Genomic DNA, 23,570 nt, shown 5'->3' with positions numbered 1-23,570 from the left:
AGCACGCTTCGGAAGCGCCTGCGCATTGGAGCGCGGACGCCGCCACCCGGAGTGTGCCAGGAAGAAAGATGGCGGCGGGGTCACGTGGTGTTCCCCTCGGTGCCGGGTGCAGAGGCGGAGTCGCCGGCGACTCCCGGGACGGCCTCCCGCCCCCGGCCCCGACGGGCTCGCAGCCCGGCCCGGGGAGCGGAAGCAGAAGCCCGGGGCGCACGGGAAACCCCAACCCGCCGGCCGGTGTAGGGCACGGACGCACCCGGAGCCCACGCAAAACCGAGGAGCACCCGCGGCGCGCACTCGGGGATCCCGGGGAAGGCGGCGGGCTCCGGGGGCGGCTCCTCGCCCGCGGCCCTCGGACCACCGCCCGCTACGGCCCGGCCCAGCAGAAGCGGGGCCCGGCGCGTCCGTCTCCCGCCGCGGCCACGGGGAGCCCCGCGCCCGCCCCCCCGGCCGGTGTCTAAGGGCGCCGGCTGCCCGGGGAGGACGCCGGGGCTGCGAGCCGCAGGCCGCCCGGGAGCGCCGAGGGGCGGGGGCCGCCGGGACTGACGGGCCCGCGGGGCGGCATCGAGCTCGCCGGCCGCTCCCTGCAGCCGCTCGCTCCAGCGGGGCCCCCGTGGTCAGTGACCGGCCAGGGTGAGCCGCGCCCCTGCACCTTCCGTCCTCCGCGGCCCACCCCGGCCGGAACCTCCCGGCAGCCGCTGGCGCGCAAGCCGCGGGCACAGTTTCCCGCCTTTTCCCGGCCGGGCCGCGGCCCCTGCCCGGAGGCTCCCGCCGGAGCGCAGCGCGCGTGCGCGACGCCTCGACGCGCGCCAAGTCGGGCGGCCGGGGCCCTGCGACACGGTGCGCATGCGTAAGCGTGTCGGTGCGCCGGGTCAAGGGTCAGCCCTCAAGATGGCGGTGGCAGTGACCTTCTGCCGGCTGCTGGGCCGGAGCGGCCCGGCGGCGCTGAGCCTGCCCCGGGGCGTCCGGTGCTTTGGGGCGCGCACGTCGCCGACCGGCGAGAAGATCACGCACACCGGCCAGGTAAGCGCTGCGGCGTGGAGGCCGCCTCCGTCTCGGCTCGCGGTGCCCGCGGCTGGGGGACGCGCTGGCCGAGCGCCCGGGTCCCGGAGGAGCGGCGGCCGCGCGCGGGGTCCCGGGCCCAGGGACGGTGTGGGTCTCGCGGTCTGACGCGCGGGGCGCTGAGGGCGCGGGGGCCCTGAGCCGCCGTCGGGCTGGCGTCTGTGCCGCGCTGCGTCGGGGCCGCCGCCGCCGGAGCGCAGACACGCCGGAGGCGACTCGGGCCCCAGTCACCGCTTTGCTGCGCCCCGGCCGGCTGGGAAGGAAACGGGCCCTGCCCTGCCCGCGGCGGGCCGCTCCTTCAGCCCCGCCGTCCCCCGGCGCAGTCGCTTCGTCTGTCCTTCGGTCTCTCGCCGAGGTGCCCCCCGCCCGCAGCCGCCCTCGGCCCCTCCTGTCCCGGACGGGAAACGGCCAGAACCTTCCGAAAACACACTTTTCCGCAGAGCAGACTGTCGGGCGCCGCGGCGCGGGCATCGGGCAGTGAAGGTCTCGTGTGGTCTTTCCGCAGGTCTATGACGATGAGGACTACAGGAAGGTCCGGTTCCTGGGTCGCCAGAAAGAGGTGCGCGGGGTGAGGGCAGAGCGGCGCGTCTCGGTGCCCCGTTAGGACCGCAGGAGCCGAGAGTTAGGGGAGGGACGGGGTTCTCAGCCCCAGACCGGGCGAGACCGGGCGAGACCGGGCGGCCCTGGAAGTCTGCGTTTCCTTCAAGTGCCCGCGCGCGCTTGTCCCGTTGGGTTTCCCTCCGAGCGCGTGATGACGCCGTGTGAGCGCGGTCTGGGTGTGTGTAGACCACCGTGGCCTTTTGTCTTCCTTTCACTTCTCTGCCTTAGACTCCCCAGACCCCCGATGAGAGGAAGTCGCATCCCCAGCTTTTAAAAATTAGTCTTTCAGTCTCCGTGTTGCGGGTTGCTTGTCGTCCTTCCTGCCGGACAGAGGACACCTTGACCTTACGGGGACGGACACTCCCGAGCTGAAGCCGGCAGGAGGACCGTCCTGCCCTCAGTGGTTGTGACTGGTCCCGTACGGTGACTGCAGGAGAGACGATGCTGATGGTGTGTCTGCGGGAACCTGCGCTGCCGGATCCCCAGTCCGCGGGCCCTGGTTTGGGCCATCTTCCCCTTCTGAGTCCTTTTGTCCTCCGCACTCACCTGGCGCCCCTCCTTCCCGCAGTCAGCCTTCTTGTACTTGTGGTTCCCGCCCCCTGATCTCGGTTACACGGTCTGGTCTTAAATTCTCTTTTTCTACTTCCTTTCCTGCCTTGCCGGGGACGGTGGTGGAGACAGAGCTCAGTGCCTCGGGCGGAGCAGTGGGTCCTGACGCCTTGGGTGGCTCCTGCGTCCCGCCCGGCTCCGCAGTTCTGATGCGCTAGCCTGGTCTGTCCCACACTCCTCTCTGCTAGGGGCTCTGGCCTCTCGTTTCTGATCGCCGTAGCAGGAGGCAACCGGAGCAGCTGAAAACCAAAACCAGCCAAACAGAATCAGAATCTGCAAAGCCAGCAGAGTGTGAACAGAGGAGGCAGAGCGGAAGGTGTCCCCTCACCCAGGTCCGGAGCCCTGTCCTGTCCGTGGCCTGTTGCTCCTGGACACCACGTGTGGTCGGGGGACACCTTCCCGCTGTACAGGAGCGCGTGTTGGGAATGAGGAGTGCTGCTCTGGCTTTCATGCTTGCGACGACCATTCGGCACTTAGTAGTATTTTAAGATGGTTGGCGTTTCCCAAAGACGCTGTTTTAGAAGAGTTTTACGTGTACTGGAAACGGGGACGTGAAGTGCAGAGAGTTCCCCTGGACCCACCTCCTGCCGGGCGGCCTGTTGCAAGTAGCGCCTTCTGTCAGGGTGCTGCGGTCGCTACAGCTGATACTTGGACCACTTGATGGTGTCGGTGTGTGAGCTCGAGCCCGCGGTGTGGGTCGGGTTCACTGCCGGTGGTGTAGTCTGGATTGTGACAGACACGTGTCCCGTGTCCATTTTGACGGTATCGGAGAGCAGTTTCCCTGCCCTAAGAATGTCTCACGTTCCACCTGTTCATCCTTCCTCCCATCCTCCGACCACCACGGATCTTGCTGGTTCTCTAATTTGGTTAGTTGTATTTTAAGAAACCCACCAGATCTTAATCTGGCGAACACGGAGCGTGGAAAGCTGGGTGGCTGAGCTGGCCTTTGCAGAGAGAAACGGAAATTATCTGTGTGTGGTTCTTGGCTACTCCTGGCCACAGGCGCCTGGTGCAGTTTGCGGCGTGTCTGCAAAGGAATCCGTGCGGGCCTGTGACGGGGTCTTCCTAAGACGAGACACTCACGTGCTGAAGAACCGGCCCCGCAGCTCCCGTTCCTCGAGGAGCGGGCAGAAGCCGGGCCTGCCGTGGTCCTGGGCCATCTCCGCGAGGCAGGGGCTGGAACTGAGCAGATGCTCGTCTGGAGCTACAGAAAGCGTTTCGTCGACTTTGTGGTCGCATACGTCCGACGAGAGGCACACGTTTCCCGTCTTCTAGCGGAAGAGCTCGTGTGCACGGGCGGCCGCGTGCAGAGTGGTGGTGACGGTGACGACAATGGGGACGGCGGCCGTGCTGGCTGCACCTTGCGGCTCGGAGGCCGTGTCTGGTCGTGAGTGGGGCTCCAGGCTGCTCCATCTGACCGTGTCCGGATCTGTGCAGCCCCCGAGCACTGCCTGTCCCCGTCGCTGACCTCACTGGGCTGAGGGCGCTGGGTCCGAGAGGACGGGCTGCTAGGGAAGCCCCGCCTCGGGAGGCCGTCCGCAAGCGCGTGCCCTGTTCTGTCACTGCTGGGTTGCCGTGACGGGGCCGGCGTCATTCATGGGTATTAAAGACACGCAACGAGGCAGAGAGCCCAGAGCACTGGGAGGCCGAGACCGTTGAGTACAGCTTCCTGTGCCCTCCCCTTTCTGCTGTGATGACGGGGTGGCCCTCGCCAGCTGTGGGGGCAGCGGGGACCCTCGCTGCCTGGGTGCTCTGGTCATTTCCTGCCCATCTCAGACTGCCTCCTGAGCCCCCGGCGGGCAGGTGAGTCTGGCTGCGACTCTGGCTCATCCGCTGGGCACCTTGGTTCCTCAGCAGCAGCTGGAAGGTCCCAGCCACCGCTGACCTGAGGAGCGGTCTCCACGGCACCGGTGTCCACCCGACCTGCTGTTTGGTGGAGTGGCGTGACGCCTGTAGGCCTCAGAGGGTATGGACGTTGTGGACGCACAGCGGGCGCTGTGAGTGCTGGAGGGAGGAGCTCGCGGGCAGGGTGTGTGCGGTGTGGCTGCAGCCGGCCGGGAGTGACGAGTGTCCCTGGAGGGCTTGTAGCCCCTGGCTCGTTGGGCCTTGCTTCTCCCGGGCCCTGGCAGAGCGGACCACTCGCCTGGTGAAGTGACCTCTCCGCTGAGGCGGCCCAGCTCCCCGTGAGACGCTGTAGGAAACTTCTGGGTGTTCGCCAGGATCGGCAGCGGAGTGAGACCCCGAGCGTCTGTCATCCCCGCCGACTGCGGTTGGACACCACGACCGCCACGTGCTGCCATCCGGACCGTGGGGACGCGAAGGGGCACGAGTGTCTGCACATGTGGACACGCACGCACGTCGGGAGGCTTGAGGAGGCTGCACGAACCAGCGGCATGCAGTGCTCCCGAGGCTCGGAGGCTGGCGGCCCGGGCGCTGAGCCTCGAGGTCTGTGCCTTCCCCTCACCCTCGGGCGGCTCCATGCGTCCGTGCTTGTCCTCGGCCTCTGCACCGGCCGGATGGCCCCAGGGCACCTGCGGACACTGCTGGACAAAAAGCCTAGGAGGTGTTTTTGAGCATTTTCTCCCAATTTGTGTTAAAAATTAATTTGGATGAATGATTTAAACATTATATACGTGTGTGTGTCCGTGTCGGTGTTTAGGTGCCGGTAGTCCGATATCGGCTGGACTCTTACTCCGATCGGCATGTTTCCCCGAGCCGGGTTGGCAGCGTTCAGCATGGGGGTTCCTCAACGGGGCTGTTCCTCCTTGTGCAGTTGTAAGACGGTCTCGTGTGGTCCCGCGTTTTACGTGGTGCTTTTCACGGCTGCGAGCTCAGTTTGGTGTAAGGAGTAGATTGTCCACAGGAACCGTCACTCCCCGGAACACGGGCTGGACAGAATTAACAGCCTGCCGCCAGATGAATTTAGCCCGTGTATCTTTGTGCCCAGTCAGTTGGCCGTCAGGAGGTAAACGAAAAGGTAATGTCACACTCGTTACGTTAGTGACACATAAAGGACAATCACACGGCCGTTGGACAGTTGAGGGCGTGTGACACCGTCTGCCTGAAACCCACAGTGCTGACCGACGGCTGAGGCAGGAGCCCGGGGCGCTGTGGTGTTCCTCTGCGTTCATGGCCTCGGAAGGCCCGCGGATGCTCCTCTGGGCCTCGCCTCCGTCGGGGCAGCGAGACCAAGCCTTGAGTTGTCACCTGGGGTCGGCTGCTGGGTGCGTGTTGGCCCCGGGACTCTGCGTGCGCCTGTGGTTGAACCGGATCCCGGGAACGAGACAGTCACGGAAGGTCAGGGTCACCCTGGGGCTGAGCGACAGGGGCAGTCCTGCGTCAGCTGCCCATCCGCGGGAGATGGTGGTCTGTCTGACGGCCAGGCTGGGGCCCGGGGGTTTGTTAGTGTGGCCTTCGTGACACGGTTGTCACTTAGGTAGACGCCGTCCTGTGTTACAGCACAGGCTTCGTGTGTGTGGTGCACGGCTCTGTGTGCAGCAGAGAGGAGCGGGACCTCCCGGCCTCCGCAGCCTGCCATCAGGTGTGCATGTGAGCGGAGCGGCGAGGTGGCGTGTGGGGCCACCGTGCTCCCAGGAGCCTCCTGTAGGATGGCACGGCCTCCCCACCAGGCGCTGTGTGCGGCCCCTTGGCTCTGATGGAGCCCCACGTCCCCGTAACCTCCTGCTGAGTTTGTAGAAACGAAACTTCACAATGTCAGAGTCTGTAGCAATAAGTAAATTTTTCCAGAACGTCCACATTCTGTGGGTTTGGGACATCATCTGAGTCAATGGCAGGCAAGGCCGTCTGTTCCGTGCAAGAGTGAGGGGCTGGGCCCTGCTGGATGGCGTGTCCTCTGGACGGACTCTGCTGGCTTTAGGGAAATTGTTCACGGAGGCCGATTGTGCCTTTCTAGCTTATTTCCAGGTTTCGTTGAAGTTCAGAGGTCCCAGCCCCCCTTTATTTGTAAACACTGATCCTCGTTTCCCTGTCTTCGCTAAAGTGGGGCATCTCCCTGTCGGTGGGGCTCTGGGGACGCGGGGCGGGCACCCGGCTGGGCCCCGGTGGCCAGGACCGACCGGCACAGCGGCTCTGCCCACCCACCGTACCGACGTTGGTACTCACTGCGTGGCTGGCGGACAAGCCCCGGCTTGCCCTGTGTGTAGCCTCCGCTTCCTGTCCTGTCTGTGCGCAGTGTCACTCCCCGTGGGGGCCGCGGGGTGTGTCTGCCAGGAAGTGTGGTCTGCCCCTGACAGCATCCGTCCCCCTTCGTGCGCTGTGCTCAGACGTGATGTCCCAGACCTGGTCTTGCCGTTGTTTTCCGCCGTGGGCGGGTTGTGGATGACGCCGGGTCTAGAGGAGCCACAAGCCAGCTGCTGCCTGGGAGCCCGAGCGTGGGACAGCAAGCCCTGCCGACGGCCGGGTGTGGTGGGGGCGTGATGGGTTGCCGCGGACGGCTTTGGGGAGCACACGCTGTTCAAGGGGGGACGTGCCTCTGGGCGTCCCTCCTGCTTTCGCACGGCTCTCCCGGGTGGGAAAATGCAGCCTGGGGCATGGGCTGGCCCCGTGGGGTGAGACATGGGAGTCAGCTCCATAACAGGGCTGTGGGGCACGTTGGGGACCTTTTCCTCCACACCCACCCCCCCCACACACACACTCGGGTGCTTTACCTTCCCGGCCTTGGGAGCTTTGTCTTGGGGCGATGGCCAGGGAGGCTGTGCGTGCCTGGCTCAGGGCGGGTCAGGTCGGAGCGGGTAGGTCTCCTGGCCTGGGTCCCCTTGGCCACAGTCGCTCCTTGTGAGACACGTTACTTGCCCAGCCAGGTGTGCGAATCTCTGCTTAACAAAACAGACGTGGGGGGATAGCGTCATGGTCCCTCGTCCGGAGCCCAGTCTGATGCAGCCGTTACCAGCCAGGAGACTTCCCGAGGCGGCCGCGCTGCTCTCTGTGCTGATGGTCCACAGCCCGCTCCGGCCAGCGCCGCCGCCCCGTGCCTGCTCGCTGACTGGGTCCCGGTGAACCGAGTCCCCGGTGTGTGCGGACCCACGAGGCGCTGACGGGACTGCAGACTACGGAGACCTCTGAGTTAAATAGCTAATCGCGGGTAAAGGGTCTTGATTGTGTCATAGTAAAAAAAGTCATGTGACGGAGGACACGGAGAAGCCCCAGGCAGTGCACTTGCTGACGTGTCTACGTGTCTTGTAACTTTTAGGTGTCGCCCCTCCCCGCCCAGACACACACAGACACTCCCTTTACCTGCTTGGAAGTTGCCTGTCCGAGGACCCGGGTCTCTCTCCTGCGGCGTCCCCCACGGCTGGGTCTCCTGGCTGCGGCACGTCGTGGGGTTCGGTGCCTCTGTTCTCGGGGTGTGGAACCGGGGTTGGCTGTGGCGGCTGTGTCAGGTCAGACTCGTGGTCTCCTTGCAAGGTCACTGCGCGGGGGCCGTGCGGGGGTTCCAGGGCGGTGACCGGTGACTCCGGACGGGGCTAGGGTGACGCTGTCTTCCCCGCAGCTCGAGCACTTGCATGAAGACACTGGGTTCGCCTGGAGGAAGCGGGAGTAGGGCTTTCCCCGCGTCCCAGCTCTTACAGTGACATCCGTCCCTCACGGCGAGGTGTCTCTTCAGTCTTCAAATTGGCGAAATCCCAGGTTTCAGCACGTTTGTTGGGTTTCTGTCCCTGCCGTTGCAGCCCCGTCATCTCTCCAGTGTCCCGTGTTGTTCCATGCGGTGTTTCCCCAAACCGGCTGCCCTTTGGGTGTGGCCGTGGGAGCCTGCCAGAGCTTCCTTGCCCCGTGGCTGCGGAGGGGCCTCTGCTGGCGGGGACAGCCAGCCCTGGGTGCCTTTCTGAGCGTCTCGGCTGGAGCGAGACGCGGGGCCGGGAGCTGAGCTGGTGTTGATGCCAGGGGAGCAGCGCGAGGGCTCTGGTCCGCGCCTCGGGTATGACCAGAGCAAGTGTTTGTAGTCTGGTTCCTGCCCCGTTTCTGTGAGTTTGAAGTTGTATCCGGATGGGAAGGGACGTGCGCACGTTATGTGCGTGTCGAAGACCGGCAGCTGTCACGGATGCGAACACACGAGAACGTACAGAACGTGTCTGCGGGCAGGACCTGAGTGTGGGGCTGTCCTCTGCATACGCTTAAATTCCGTGAAATTATCCCGCTTTTGGACTTGGCTACATGAGTTTTTCTTTCCGTCTTGTTCCAGGTGAACGAAAACTTTGCCATTGATCTGATCGCTGAGCAGCCCGTGAGTGAAGTTGGAAATCGTGTGATCGCGTGCGACGGCGGCGGGGGGGCTCTTGGCCACCCGAAAGTGTACATAAACCTGGTACCGTGTCATCTGTGCTTGTGGGTCTAGTCCCTGCTGTCCCGCCCCGCGCGGCCCTTTCGGCGCTGGCTCTCACCTTTCCTCCAACCACGTGGTAGGGGCCACGTGACAGGCACCCGTTCCATGGGGACGCGCTTAGTGTTGCCAGCACAGTCGTCCTCTTTCCTGCCATACCTGGTCTTGGTCTTCCCGGAACCTCACTTTGGAGGTTGTGCCCCCACAGGGCCTTGGAGGGGGAGGACCGGGACGTTAGAGCAGAGGGGTGAGCGGGGGCTGAGGCTCAGGTCTGCCACGGCGTGGACGCAAGGGAGGGACGTCAGCAGCACCCCGGCACCCCGTCTGCTTGTGGCCTGAGCATGCCTGCACTGGACCGTGGCCTGGAGATTGGTGGGCCTCTGCGTAGCACCCCACCTGCTCCGGTCCATGAATTCGGGGCCCGGGGTGGGAGAGAAGACGGGCGCTGAGCTGAGGCCGGAAGACATGCCAGGCCTCAGGGCGGTCCTTGGAGATGACCCTGTGTTCCGGGGCCGGAGCTAGGGTTCAGGCCCCTGCACGTGGCTGCCAGCGAGTCGCGGTGGAGCAGAGTCAGACCTGGGCCCCGACGCTGTGACGGTCCTCTGTCCCCTCGCCACCTCAGAGGGCTTAAGCCGTGTCTAGTTGATACCCGAGCTCAGGTTCGGTGCACGCTGTCCGGTCTGACGTGGGACGCGTTTAGACGGGAGCAGAGCGTGGCGACGTGAACTCTTTCTTCTGCGTCTTGCAGGACAAGGAAACGAAGACGGGGACGTGCGGCTACTGTGGACTGCAGTTCCGACAGCACCATCACTAGCGCGGGCCGTGCGCACGGCGCCTCTGCTGGGCCGAATAAACGGTGTTGGGACCCCAGACGGCGAGCCACCTGCGTGTTTCTTTCCGGGAAGCGGCGTGTCCTCCAAAGCGCAGACCGCAGCGGGGTCGTCCTCCGGGGCGCATCCTGCGGCTCCGCGGCCGTCGTCACGGCGGGGCCGGGCTGGGTGGCTCAGGGCGGGGTGGAGGAGGACCGCTCTGGTTCCGCGGACAGGGCGGAGGTTTGTCAGGTGAAGGCTCCTGGCGTGCCTCCGCACTCGGACCTGGAGACCGTGCTTCCCCGCCCCCCACTGTCCCCGCCGCTCACCTACAGCCACACTCCCTCTGTCCTCCTGTCGCGCCGGATGCGTGAGATCTTAAAGCCCGAGGCATCTGCCAGTCTGCGGAGTGGGGAGCGGAGCTGGGACTTGGGAGGGAAGGGGACGGCTGGGGAGCGTTCCCACAAGTCCGGACACATGGTCCGTGGGGTCCAGGAGGAGGCAGCGCTGGGCAGTGCGAGGTGAGCAAGGGGCGAAGGAGGCAGAAGGGAAGCCTGCACAGCGTGGGGCACGCCTGCCTCCCCGTAGGGCTGGCGAGGACACGCGGCTACGGATGTTCCGACTGAAACGTGTGAGCTCCGAGTGGTGGGGTCTGGAGAGGAGAAGACGATCTGAGCTTCCAGACGATAGGACAGATCAGCCGGCGGAGGCGTTAGCAGGAGGGCGGGAGGCTGCTCCGTCCTGGGAGCCGGAGACCGTCAGGAGCGTCACGAGCCTCGAACAGGCTCCTGTCCTGAGGGGGACGCTCCGTGGACCCCTGTGGGGCCATGGCGGTGGGCGGGGCCTGCCGGTGGTACGCGCCCGTCCACAGCTGGACACGCCTGGGGGTGCGCGGTGGGTCCTCGCGAGGCTCCTCTGGCAGAAGTGCTCAAGACCCACATCGGGGGAGGGGGCCAAGAGACCCCGGGGGGTCACGACGGGTGGCGGGGAGCTGGAAGGGGCCGGTGGTCTCGTCAGGGTGGAGTGGGAGCCGGATGAACACAGGAGGGGCGTCACGTGGCCTCGGTGTCCAGTGGCTGTGGGGCCCCGTCTGAGCCGCACCCTGCAAGGGAGCGGGCCTGACTGGCACGTGCCGGGACTTCGGGGTTGGAGGGCGGCTGGCAGCCCGGACACCCGCGGGAGGCGCCCCCCGGCCGAGCTGCCGGGCGCAGTGGGTCGTCTGTCCAGCTGGCTGCGAGTTGAGCCTTGCGTGGACGTGGAGTTCAGCAGACGCTTTCTCCATCTGTTGGAATGTGATGCTCTTCCCATTAAACATGGGCCATGGTGAATTACTCTGGTTTTCTAGGCGGAAACCGTTCCTTTGCCAGGAGAGGCCCCACACGCTCCTGGAACCCTTTTCCTGTGGGGCCTCGTGTGGTTTGGGGCCGCCTCTGCGTGTAGGTGTGGGTGAGGGTCTGTAAGCATTTCCTTTCCTCTGCCCCCAGTCTTGGCTTGGGAGTTAGCGCTGCACTCCCCTGGAGCTGGGGAGCCCCCGGGCTCTGCTCTCTGGAAGAGGAGGGACAGGGTTGCGGTGACTGAGTGAGGGCTCAGGAGGGTTGCGGGCCTGGTGCTGTGGCGGGAAGGTTTGATTTCCTGGGAGCTTCTGGCGCATTCACATTTCTCCTTGAGCCGGGTTTGGTGCCATGGACTCTTTTTCTCGGTGTCCGGCTGTTTGCCTCGTCTCGGTCCTGGCGTAGAGCTGCCGAGAGTGACTTCGTGATCTGCCGTGGCCTCCCCCTGCCCCCCCAGGGGTTATGTGGGCCTGTTCCGGTCTTTGCCGGTCTTTTCCGGGCTGCATCTCTTCAGAGGTTTCTCAGCCACTTAGTACTCTTCGGTGTATCGTCTGCTCGGCTGTCGCTGGTTTTGGTCTGGCTTCTGTCCGTTGTCTTCGATCCTGTGTCCTTGCCGCCCTGCTGCCCCCACTCCTCGAGTTGGAGGCTTTACGGGTTACTTCTCAGCAGTCCTCTTCTCACGAGCACTGAGTGCCACGAGGGTCACTGTCCTCTGCTGTAGCCAGACCCCTTGTCTCCAGCCACACGCACACCCCTGATTTCATTACCGTCCAGTTTTAAATGTAAGCGTGTACTTACCAGTGGCCAAGTGGATGGGAGTGTCCTGCTCCTGGTCCTCCGTACCCTAGTCTGAGGATGTGCCGTGAGCGATTCCGGCCTTTGAAATCCGTTGCTGGGGACTTGCTGGACGGCCGCTACACGGAGCGCCCGGGCGGGTGCGGCATGGCCGGGGGGAGCCGGGGGGCCCCCAGATGTGGGCTGGGCTGTTCCTCCACCACGTTTTCTCTCCTTTCTTGTTTCCTGTTTTAAAGACAAGCGTCTGGGGCTCTGCTGTCGGGCTCCTCAGACTGGAAATGCTCTTCTGATTACGAAGCGGATATGTTTGTCTCTAGTAAGACATTTTGTCTTTAGTCGGTTTGGCTTTTCTTCATTTGGCCACAGCAACTTCTGCTTGAGGCTGGCATTTGCGCGTTCTGAGTTTCAGTGCTCGTCTTCAGCATGAATGTGTCCTTGTGTTTTTAGCGCGTCTCCTGAAAACACAGCGTGGCTGCATTTTTGCCAACCCGTTTCCAATTCTTTGTGTTCTAACTGGAGATGTAAGTCCGTTTTTATGAGAGGTAAGATGCTTGGGTGTGAACGGTCGTCTTGCTCTGCTCCTTGTCCCAACTCGTGATTGGTTCTTTCTTTTTCTTCCCTTGAAAGAATTAATTTTTTAATTCTCTTTTCTCTGTAATACATTGCAAGTTGAGTTTTCTTTAAAATAGTGAAGACTGGGGAAATTATCAGCGGCTCATATGGTAAAGAAACTCAAATACAGGTCAACAGAGAAGCGATTCCATCATGCAGGGGAGACGGGAAGAGGCACAGGCAGACGCTGAGAACGAAGCACACGGGCAGATCGCTCGTGCTGGCTGGTGTCCGGACCCAGCGGCAGGGCCACGTGTGCCCAAGGGGAGCGGAGTTCTGCACGGAGATGTGCTCACGGGGCCTTGTCGGGAAATTACCCCAAGGAATCCACTGGCAGTAGAAAAGATGCTGTGTGCGTGTCCTCTCACGGCTGTTGGGCGAATTATCCCGAACTAGGGCCTAGGAGTTTCAGTGTGCTAGCTGAAGCCGTTAGAAGGGACTGTGCAGATGTGGCCAAGCTGACCGTGGCCGAGCTGACCACATGCTGACCGTGGCCGAGCTGACCGCCGCCTGGTGACTGTGGTCCAGCTGACCGCCGCGTGCAGACCATGGCTGTGCTGACCGCCATCGGCGCAAGGGCGTGGCCTGGTCAGGAGCCTCTGGCTGGATTCTGCAAGACGCCCGTGTGTCGCAGCCCATGGCTCACTGAAACCCTGGCCATTTGGGAATGTGGTTTGGGTGACCCCCACCATCCTCTCTGTCCTCAGATTTTATGTCATGTAATAAACCACAACCCTCCTGTTTGCATGCAGAGTTTTCTGACAAGAGAGTGTTCTGTGAGCCTAGTGGTTTGGGAATCTCGTAGCCAAAGAGGTCACTTCCTGTCAGGCTGCAGAAGCTGGAGTGCGGGGTTCACACAGGGTGCCCCCAAGTCGCACTAGCCTTCAGGTCGCCTGGCAGACCCCATAGACCCCGACACCTGTGACTCTGCTACCGGTGAGCCCTGCCCCAAAGATGAAGCCTGGAGTGGAGGCCGGGCGGGCGGCGTCATCAGGCAGGACACGGGCTAGAGGTTGGACAATGTCATCGCGCAGAGATTCTGGGGCCTGCCTGATGTCATCCACATGGAGTTTGGGTGACATTGTGGAGGGGTTGGGTCCTGATGGCCGGAAGCCTGGAGGTGTGGAGTTGGGTGATGTCACACGTGGGGCATGGGGTCTCATGGGGCCCAACTGATATCATCCACCAGGAGCATCGGGCAGGGAGGTGGGGTTCTGGGTGATGTCAGGGGCCCCCTGGGTCGGGCACACCAGGAACGGGCTTGTGAGTTTGAACCTAGTGTGTGCATGTGCGGCAGCCTTCTGGGTTTCGGGTGGACAGGCTGGCATCTGTCCCCTCCCACAGTGAGGTTGGGGACTTAGAGCAGCCGCAGACACCTGGGGGTCCGGAGACGAAAGGTGCGGTTTCCAGCGCTGCCTGAATGAGCCACCCCAGACCGGGGCTTGGAACATGGCACCGCAGGCTCTCGGGCTGGAAGTCTGAGGTCGGGGCGTTCCCAAGGCCCCCAGCGCCCTCCCTTGGAAGACACAAGCAGGCCTCCTGGAGGGCAAGCCTGGGGTCCTGGGTTTGCAGACCATCACTATCTCTGCCTCAGTGCTCGCCGGCCCTCCTGTCCCTGAGTGTCTGTCCTCGTGTGGCCTTCCTGTAAGTTCACCAGTCACTGGTGGGGTCCCCCCGCTGCACTGTGGCCTCGTCTCCACCATGATGTCTGCGAAGACTGGCTTTCTAAATGAGGCCCATTCTTCCGTTCTGGGTGGATGAGGGTTCTGGGGTCACTTCTGTGGGGGCACGCCCCTGCTCACTAGACTTTGCCCGCCTGGCATCCGACGGCAGCCGTGGAGCAGGGTCAGGTGTGCAGGGACACACCTGCAGGCGTGGGGACCGGCCTCACACCGGCCACCTGGCAAGGGCTCAGCTCGGTGTGTGTGCAGAGGGATGGCTTGTCCCCACAGGGAGCCACAAATGAAGTGGGGGTTCCCCTCTCTACGAGAAAGTTTTCTGATGAAACACACAAGCCCGAGGAATTTGCATCAGAAGGTAAAAGCGCCATGTTTCCGTGTCCCAGTTAATCTTGAGGCATGAAAATGGAAACGGCAATTTCTGAAACCAGGTGAAGCAAACAAACAGCTATTACAGTGGGAACTTCCGGATACAGACTTCATCGGCCGGACCGGACGCACAGAGGAGCACTTGAGACCCCCGCCCGAGGCTTCGTCTGAGGGTAGATGAACTCAGAACAGTGAAGGCGCCGCGGTGCGCCTGGCGGCCTGTCCTGCAGGTGCGGGAGCGGAGGACGGCCACCCCAGGCGCAGCTGCAGGGCCCCCTTCCCGCGGCCTGTCCCGACCCTCCACAGCCTCGGGGGAGCTGCTCCCCACGCTTGGCTGCCGACGCTCGCTTTCCTCCCTGGGGTCCCTGGAAGGAAAAGCAAACGTTACACGCACTGGGCTTATGCAGAGGCCACGTGTCACCGTGGCTGGTTTTCCAGAAGCAAGTCGGTAAGCTCCGCCTACGGCTGTGTCCCCGCGGCGTGGTCACCAAGAGAAGCTGCCTGCCGCAGCCGGGACTGCCATCACCGGGACCATCACGGCTCTCGCCGAGGCCCTGCCTGTAGGAGAGCCCATGTCCCTCGGGAAGCACGGCCCCCATGGCCCCCACGGCCTCCAGCTGAAGACAGACCGAAGAGAGTCAGGTCTCAGCAAGCCCACGAGGGGACAAACGTCAGACAGCCCCTCTCTGCAGAAAAGAGCAGGGTGAGGCCCACGTCCACCCGCTGTTGAAGGGAGCCCCGTGAACTCTGGAGGCTGGAGCGTGAGGCGCCCCTTGGGGCAGGGACAGGGCCGCGCGGCCGACTGGTGGGACTGGTCTGCAGGAAACGCGGCCCAGCTGCTGGACTGGCCCGGCAGAGCCCTGGTGGGGGCACAGCCCATCGGAGCTCTGTCCGCGGCGAGCGTCATCTCCACGGGCGGTGAGGGGCTCTCGGGGTGGCTCCCCCTTCTCAGTGACCGCTGTGCTCTGCAGGCTGGGATCGACACCGGGAACACTGCCCCACAGCAGCCTGTACGGGGATCCTCCGGCCCAGTGTCCCTCCCGAGTCCCCTGCGGTGCGTGTGGCGCCTGCGTTCCCCGGGGCACTTAGCAGGAGGTGCTGGGCATGCACGTGGGCTCCACCTTCCGGGGAGCAGAGGACCATGGCCATCTGCGGACAAAGGACACGTGGTTTGGGGACCGGCGAGGCCTGGATTTTGGCCGGCGGCTCGGCTGGTGGGGCTGCTGGGATGGTCTGCCAGTGAGGTCCGTGTGCGGGCGTGTTTGTCGGAGCTGCCCGTGTGTGGCCTGGCCCTGCTGCCCCACCCGAGAGCACCCGCGTATGAATCCTGCCCAGGCTCGGCCTGGGCTCCTGGTGCTCACACATAGGGGCTGCCAGGCCCAGGGACCATGGAGCGGGAGGAAGGCCACTCGTGGGTTTCCTCCCACCAGCCTGACGGAGGTGCGTCTTACTGGCTCCAAGACCAACGCTGGATGCTGCCATGGGTCCCTCCTGCAAAGGGACCAGCCAGGGCCTCGGGGTCACCCTACCTGGGAGTGACCCCACTCAGGGGTGGCGACTGTCTCTGCTTTCCCAGCCTCTGCCTCGCCTTTGGCAGGTACCTGCGTGGTCCCCCAGACCAGTGTCCCTGTGTACTAGCCAATGGGCCTGGGGCACAGGATGGGAAGGAGGAGTGGCCCCCGTTGTCAGACTCAGGGATGCGCTGGGAATGCGAGCTTCTCGTCCCTGTAGCCTTGGCCTCGCTTGGATCCCCACCCAGCAGGCCTGGCGGGGCTGGCCTGCTGAGCACGAGGACCCAGCTGGCCATAGCTGAGAGCCCCCTGGCCATCCAGGCCATTCCGTGCCCAGCTGGGGTCTCCAGTAAGGTGACGGCAAGGCCATTGAGCCCTCAGTCTCCTGGGGTGAAGGCCTGGGTCCCCCAGCAGCTGACGCTGCCGAGGAGAGCAGAGATGGTTGGTGCTGGTGGACGAGGCAGCTGCCCCGCAGTCAGTTCAGCAGCGGCAGGTCCTCCTCTGGCTCTGCTGCCCGTGGCCGCGAGGGACTCCGAGCGGGGCCGAGCCGGTGCCGGCAAGAGGGGCTCGCCGGCGGCTGCACAGGAGCCCAGCCTTGGGTCCCTGCGGCTGCCACCTGCTTTCACAGGTTCCTGAGCGAGGCTGCGTTCACCTCCTTAACCACGGCCGTGCTGCCCTCTGGGAGCTTCCACGCCCGCCTGCTCACCCCTGTATGGCTGTCCCGGCTACTGGGGCCCAGGGGCCACGGTCTCCCGGGGAGGCCGCGGCTTGTTGGACCAGGTTCCTAGATGGTGCGGACCACGTGTACCTGCTCCGCCACGGCTCAGAGCCCAGACGGCCTTTGCCCTCGCCGCCCCCTGTGCCCCACGTCTGGCGCCCATAGCCTCGGAGCCTCCTGGGGCGGGAATCCGGGTCTGGCCCGACTGCGGAGCTGCTGGTGATGAAGCCGGCTCCTGTCCGGGGGGTGCTCTCGGAGAGAAGTGGCCCAAAGGATAGGCACCGACTCCCCAGCCACAAGGCGAAGCAGCGGTTTGGAGATGAAGAGGATGACTTTGCTAAGAGGAGGCGGAAACCGTGGGGTCACGTCCTCCCTGGCTTTGCCGCGGCCAGACGGCAGTGATCGCGTGTGATCGTGCGTGTGTCCTCGGGCTCTGGCCGGAGGCCGGGAGACCCTCACGGAGCTGATCACCAGCAAGCGCCGTCTTGTACTCCGGGTTCTCTCGCGAGGTAAGTCTCTGTCCCGCCTGATTTACGTTTCCTCCAAGAAATCAGTCACGCTCCTGGACGCGGAGGGAGGGAGAGGCCGACGGCACGCAGAGCGTGTCCCCCGGCCAGCACGCCCCCACCGTTGTCCGCTACCTGTCTGGACACAGAGGCTGGTGGCTTTCAGACGGACCCAAAGACCCCCACCAGGAGAGAAGGCAGCGTCCACTTGTGGCTGCCGCCTTCTGACTCGGGGCAAAGCTGCCGTCCGAGACGTGTTTCATGTGGTGGGAAATGGCCGCACTTAGCAGAAGGTGCTTGTGGGGACGAAGGTGTTTTCCGGGGCGGGCCGGTCCGCGGTGTCCCACCAGCGTGGGTCCGGCTCACAGCAGCTGTGGGAGGGGGTGGGGACCCGGGACACTCTGCACCCCAGCAGACCCAGGACGACCACGGCTGGAGGCCAGCGGGACAACAGCCTCGGCCTGGATCCTTACTTGGGGGTCAGCGCACCCTGACTTTTCTGGGGTTTGCTGCCCCTTGTTCTCTGTAAGAGTTCAAGCGCTGACGTCTGTAAGGCCCGGCAGCGGGATGTGGAGGCCGAGCACCCCTCGCTAAGGCGGAGCGGGCTCCGGAGAGCTGGGGGGCCATGGCCGGGCCCGAGGGGGTGCCTCGCCCAGCTCGCCTGTGTAGGAGTTGCGGCCCTGCTCCGCCAGGTGCACACGGGGGTGGGGGGACGCCTCCAGGGGAGGGCTCTGAGGCCACCAGACGTGTTTCAGGGCCAGAGAGATGGGGAAGGACGGGGACGAGGGAAAGGGAGGACGCCAAGTGACTGGATGTTGGGGGTCAGCAGAGGTCCCCTCTCTCAGGAATTGCTGACATGAGCCTAGCAGGTGGGCGCCAGGGGGGGCAGAGGGACAGAGCCGGCTCGGGTCTCGGGGTCCTCCCCTGCTGACTCCGGCGGAGCGTGGCAGTGGGGGCCGGAAGCGGCGGCCTGGCCCTGTCCCCGACGGGAGCCCTTCCTCACCTCCTCTCCGTCTGGGGTCCCAGAAACAAGGAAATCCAGAGACAACTGTGTTTTCTAGGACTCTGAAGAGATTTTTTTAACGTGGAGAAATGAATTTCAGGTTTTTATCTGGATCCCTGTCCAGCCATCCTGCCTCCCGTCCCTGGGACGTCTAGCAGCGAGAGCTGCCTTCCACGGTGATCCCTGAGAATGTACCTGGAAACGTTCGTGGTCGGCAGTTTCTAGAGCGGACAGAGAGAACCTCCAAGCCTCGGAGAGCCCCTGCCCTGAGGGGGGCCACGTGCTCTGTCCCCGGCTCCTCCGCACGGCGGGGCCCCCCTGCAAGGGGGAAGCCTGCGGCCCTGGGGCAGAGCACCGTCCTTGGCCAGTGAGTGGAGAAGAGCTTCGCTGAGGTCAGGAGGCTCTCGGATGGCGGCCAGGGGTGGAGGCTCACCCGCTTGAGGGCTCCGAGGCCCTCGCCGTGCACCAGCAGGGGCGCGATCCTGTCAGCAGAGAGCACTGCAAGCCGGGGCTTCCCCTGAAGGGCAGGTGCAGGGGAGGCCTCGCGGGGCGGCCACAGGGGGCCGGGGGCCCTGAGGAGCGTGCGGGGACACGGAGCCTGGCACCGCCAGCCCCCGCCCGGCCGCCAGCAGAGGCAGCGGCACACAGCCGTGGCGGCAGGACCTGGCGGGTGACCCTTTGAGCCGCACCTGCCTGAGCCCACAGACGGGAGGTCAGGACCTCGTGGGAGTGATGCTGTGGCCCTCGCCTGCCCCAAGAAAGGGGACGGACGTTTGGGAGACCCGCCCTGTGGAGTCCTGGCTGGGTGGACGGAACGCCTGAAGGCCGCTGTCCTTCGAGCCCTGAGTGCCCTTCAGTGGGGCACCCGGCCAGGAGGCCATCTGCCGGGACCTCCCGATGCGCCGGCCGGTGACCTTGTGGGCAGGTCGGCAGGCCGCCTTCTCTGCCCAGCGGCGGGCTCTGCGGCTGTGATGGGGCGGGTGTGCAGCTGGGCGCGGCCCCCTAGCCCCGGGGGTGACGGGCAGGAGCCGCTGGAGCGAGGGTGGACCGTCCTGCTGGGCGGGCGAGGCGGGTGAGCCTGGCGGTCAGGGTGACTGCAGACCGGACCCTCCCGCCTGGCCGGCGTCAGCATCACGGCACTGATGTACCCGATGCAGGGATATTTATAATTTAAGGTGATGGAGTCCGACCTGACTACCTTTTAGTCAGTCGCTCTGAAATGCACTGAGTGGTATAAACTATGGACCAGGGACTTCTGTGTATGCACATGGTCTGCTCTGGGGACCGTCCCGTGGCACAGCGGGCCTGGGGACATGAGGCAGGGGACATGATGCCACGGGCCCAACACGGACAAACGCTGGACCAGCCAGCTGCCCGCTCTGGGATGTCTCAGGTCCGGTAAACTCTTCTTGCTTCGTAATAATTACGTTTTTCTGGCTTGACCTTTATCTTGGGGGGCTTCTGGCATTCTCCTAATTTAGAGACTACACCGGAGAGAGCTGGTTTCCAGCCTCACAGAGATGCCCGGCATCACGCAGACATGGCGAGGGCAGCGAGCTCACGCCTGGTGCGTTCTCTGTGGCTCTGCTCACGGCTGCGGTGGACCCCAACACCAGGAAGGGCAGCCCGGCATTTCCTGGTCCAGGAGCCCTCAAGGCACACGTGGCTCGTGGCTCTTTGACCTGAGTGCCCACAGCCTGTGGATGTCCACCCATCCAGCCCGGCCCTGGAGGAGACGCGGCTCTTGCGGTTGGAGAGGACTCCGGGCCTGGCTCGCTAGTGACCAGCTGGGGGCTGCCCCCCGCGCTCGTCTGTCGCATGCGGGCCGTTCGGACCTCCTCTTAGGGGAGCTGTGGGCACCGAGGTGCGTCTGGAAGCCCAGAGCGCAGTGGCCGGCCGCATGGATAAGGTGGGAGGGACAGGACACAGTACGTCCGTGCACCATGTCTGTGGGCAGCGAGGACCACGCCGGATCTGGACATGGGGACCGCTGAGTTGAGATGACCAGACGGGGCACCAGGAGTTGCCAGCGATGAGCGAGCGGAGTCAGGGGTCTGTGGGCAGTGATTTAATCATCACGCTCTGTGTGTCAAGGAGGGGTTGGGGACATCAGTTAGGCATCAGGAGCATAGGCTGCCCAGAGGAGGCCATGGAGAGGGAGGCGGGGCGAGCGTGGCACGCGGCCGTGCCTCCGACTGCTGGCTCTGGGGCTCGTTTGGAGGACTGGGCGGTCCTCAGTGGGCATGTGCTGGCCCATTCAGCGCAGCCGCGAGGCTGTGGGTCCGTCGATGGGAAACCGTGGTCTGGTCCCGCCGCACGGGGCTGGCATGCAGGGCTGGCGTGTGGGGCGCTCCCTCTCCGGACGGCTGTGGCCCAGAGCCCAGCACGGTTCCTTGCGCTCCTGGGAGTGTCCCGGGTGCGGCAGCCGGCAGAGGTGCGCCCCGTGTCCTCAGGGGCACAGTTTGTGTGGTCTGTTGCGAGGCCCCTCTGCGAGGCCCTTGCACGCCCACCAGGGAGCATGGTGTCCTGCTCTGGCCTTGGCCCTGGGCCCCGGGAAGACCACCCATAGGTGTCCCATGTGCCCCTGCAGCTCAGACCTCCCCCGCGGAGCTCAGCACCCCTGCCCTGCCCGACATCGGCCCCTTCTCGCCTTCTGGGCCTTCCAGTGCTTTGGTGACCGTGTGCGGCCTGCGGTGACGGAGTTCCGTGCCCGACTGGGAGTGAAGGATGATGGGACGGTGGTGGCTTTGGTCCAGGTGGTATCGTAGCCTCCGGGCGTGCGGACAGGCGGGCGCACAGGCTCTCCCTGGGACTCGGACTCCGGACGCACAGCCTGGAGCGCAGAGAACCAGGCCAGGCAGAAGCTGGTGCCACTGTCTCCCGAGTTCCCGGTTTCTGTCCCCGCAGGGAAGGTCGTGGGAAAGCGGTGGTGGTGGCCAGGAGGTGAGTGCGTGCGTCAGCCCCGTGAGCTGACCTGTCCGCCCTCCAGCCTGACGAGGTCCTGGCTGAGACCCCCCCACTACACACAGCCTCTGGGGCTGCTGACAAGACAAGGAGTCAGTGTGGGGGGCGCCGGGGCTGTGGGGGCTGGCGGACACCTCCGGAGGGGGCGGTGGGTGTCTCCAGCCCCATTGCTCACCAGTCTGGACTCCTGGGTATGTTGGGGGCCAAACTAGCCCCAGTGAGCAGGGGGCCCCGTGGCCGGGCCCCTCACCCAGCGGGGTGGCCGTATAGAGGGCAGCGTCCCCACGGGGGTCGTCTTCCCATGATGGCGGGCTGGATACACCTGCGCTCTGGGCCGGACTCAGCCTGGCCAGTCGTCCCCGTGGCTGCGTTTGTGAACAGTCTCCTCCCGCTGCTGGGCCTGGGCGGGAAAGGACGTTATTGTTATCTGATGGCCTGTGGCCCTTCTGACTGGGTGTGCCTTCTGGTGGCACGTAGCGTCTTCCGACCTCACCGGGCCTCCCCGTCTTGCTCCTCGTCCCTGTGCGGCAGACCGGGTCTCTGGACAGCCCTGTGGGTCCGCGGGGTCGGCTGCTCCCACCTCCTCTGCTGCTGGCCGCTCCTGCTGCCAAAGCCCGTCCTGGGCCGTTTCAGCAGCTCCTTCCGACGTGGCCGTTTCTCCTGGACCTTCTGTGGCTGCGGCTGGTCTCCTGGGACTTCGGTACCGACGACATGTCTCAGGATCTGCCGTCACGCCTGCAAGACGGCAGGTCGTCCTTCCCCTCGGTGCCCGAAGGACATCATCCCGCGTGCAGGGACGTCGCGTGCCCTGGCCATGAGTCCTCTTCTCCGGCGTGGTCCCGAGTCAGAGCCACCGCCTGCCCTGTGCGTAGAAGCGAGCTCTGCCTGCAGCCTGGCCTCCGCTGGGTGCTGTTGCTGTCCGTCGTCTTTCCTGAGCTGCCCGGGGAGCTAAGACCTCAGTTTGGGATCAGAGGGTGACCCCACCATCAGCTGCGTCCCTGTGGCCCGCACCGATGTGTGTGTGTGCAGACGCGCTGGTTCTTGCTGGAAGGCTCAGCCTGCGGACTCAGAGGCCTGCCCTGGCCTCCCTCCTGAGGGCAAGAGGCCGAGGGGGTGCGGTACGGGTCAACGGGTGCACCGGGCTCGTCCTGCGTCCCCATCCTTCTGGCATGATGCAGGCTCAGCCTCACTCCCCCACAGTCCCGGAATTCTCTCGAGGGTCGTCTCTCCCCACCTGCACTGAGCAGAGGGGATGAGCCTGCAGGAAGGCGAGAGGCAGTGGGACGAACTTTCCCACGGGCTCCAGGATCCAGGACAAACCTGCGACGCTTCCCAGCTTGTGCAGCCCGCCTGGTGGAGGCCCGCGGAGAGCGACGACAAGATTTCAGCTGCTGGGGCCGGGAGCCCGGAAGGCCAGAGGACAGATGGAAGCAGGGCATCCTGCAGTCGGCCCGTTTTCCGAGCGCAGTGGTCGCCCCACTGGTGGCCTCCCAGCGTTCTGCCTGGCAGGGGGTGCGCCGTCGTCCTGGTCCCCGCGGGGCGCTTCCCTGGGGCACAGACGATGACCTTCGCTCGGAGGTGTGGAGCTTTTGCAACTCCAGGACGTTCTCTCTGTGGAGACAGGCGGGATGGACGTGACCCCCGTGGCGCTAGTGTGGGGGGAGGGCCTCGCGCTGGCCGGACGCACTGCTCCCCGGCCTCACGGATGGGGCCCGCGTTCACAACGTGCGCAGTGTGGCCGTGGGCATGGAAGCCGAAGGTCTGAGGCGGTCGTGGCTTCCAGAAAGAACAGAAGGAAGTGCTCGCCATCACAGCCGCTGACCTTCTAGAAGCCCAGACGCTGTCCCGCTCGTTTCCGTTCTCTGTGTTTGTCTCCGGCTCCCACGCACGCAGGACTGTTGTGACAATGTCGCGTCGGCACCGAGATCCTGGAGTTCAGTGTCTTGAGGAACCTCAGCTCCGCATTCTAACGCCGTCCTGCCCCGTGTCCCCGAGCTAGTGCCGACGTGGCCCTTCCTGCGGGGACCGGCTGTAGCTGCGCCACGGTCCACCCGGCCTGAGTGGTGCAGCCGGGAGCTCCGCAGGGCCTGGCTCGTCGGGGTGCGTGGGGCTCACGTGGGAACAGCGGGTAGGGATGTGGAAACTGACTTACACAGAGGAGCTCGCACCAGCTCGACGGCTGATTTGAATTTCTGTCATTCTGTCCCTGTCCTTCTCTCTGTCTCTCGGCACACGGCCACGTGCACACCCACACGCGCATGCGCACACACGTACCCGTGAGTACACACCCTGCACGGCCACGTGCACGACACACGTGTGTGCACATGCGCTCCAGGGCCAGGCACACGTGTGCACACACCGCAGACGCACGCCTGCATGGCGCTCTCCTCGCCGTGATTTCGTCCTTCCCGTCACCTTCCTCACGGATGCGGACAGCCCCGAGGGCTCACGAGTGAAGCCACTGCCGGGCACGTTTGCGCTCCGTGTGGCTTGGAGAATGAGTCAGAGTCCCGGACTTCAGCCCGCTGCAGCAGGGAGACCGGAGGAAGCAAACCACTCAGCCTCGCAAGACAAAGATGTGTTTGACTTGATGTCAGTTTAAACTGCCGCTAAGATCCCAAGTGAACAGAAATAAGCCAAACTTGCTGTCCGTCCTTCACACGCTGGG

At 64.6% G+C, this 23,570-nt stretch overlaps 1 protein-coding gene across 5 annotated transcripts; it reads left to right on the top strand.

Moving 5' to 3' along the window:
- The first annotated feature begins 694 nt into the window (after positions 1–694).
- NDUFS6 (NADH:ubiquinone oxidoreductase subunit S6) lies at positions 695–9,477 on the top strand. Of its 5 annotated transcripts, none has more exons than XR_006817710.1 (4): positions 695–1,020; positions 1,565–1,618; positions 1,888–2,109; positions 2,329–4,896. XR_006817710.1 is itself a non-coding variant. In XM_045999607.1 (4 exons), the coding sequence occupies exons 1-4, from the start codon at positions 844–846 to the stop codon at positions 9,417–9,419; spliced, it is 339 nt and encodes a 112-aa protein (XP_045855563.1). In that variant the 5' UTR covers positions 695–843; the 3' UTR covers positions 9,420–9,477. The 5 variants fall into 5 exon arrangements, 4 of the variants coding, with proteins under 4 accessions (XP_045855563.1, XP_045855561.1, XP_045855562.1 ...); XM_045999607.1 differs by lacking the exons at positions 1,888–2,109; positions 2,329–4,896 and adding exons at positions 8,468–8,509; positions 9,354–9,477; XM_045999604.1 differs by lacking the exons at positions 1,888–2,109; positions 2,329–4,896 and adding exons at positions 8,468–8,590; positions 9,354–9,477 and having other exon boundaries at positions 708–1,020.
- Positions 9,478–23,570: the final 14,093 nt, after the last annotated feature.

This window comes from Meles meles, chromosome 3 (assembly GCF_922984935.1).
Source record: "Meles meles chromosome 3, mMelMel3.1 paternal haplotype, whole genome shotgun sequence".
Classification (NCBI taxonomy): Eukaryota; Metazoa; Chordata; class Mammalia; order Carnivora; family Mustelidae; genus Meles; species Meles meles.
The sequence above is the reverse complement of the archived record's forward strand: the minus strand, read 5'-3'. Positions and strand labels throughout refer to the sequence as shown.

Excerpts from the sequence above, each read along its gene's own strand:
- NDUFS6 (XM_045999604.1), top strand. The coding sequence starts at position 844 with ATGCGTAAGCGTGTCGGTGCGCCGGGTCAAGGGTCAGCCCTCAAGATG. Across the intron at positions 1,021-1,564 it reads AGATCACGCACACCGGCCAG|GTCTATGACGATGAGGACTA; the intron begins GTAAGCGCTGCG and ends GTCTTTCCGCAG. Across the intron at positions 8,591-9,353 it reads CGAAAGTGTACATAAACCTG|GACAAGGAAACGAAGACGGG; the intron begins GTACCGTGTCAT and ends TGCGTCTTGCAG.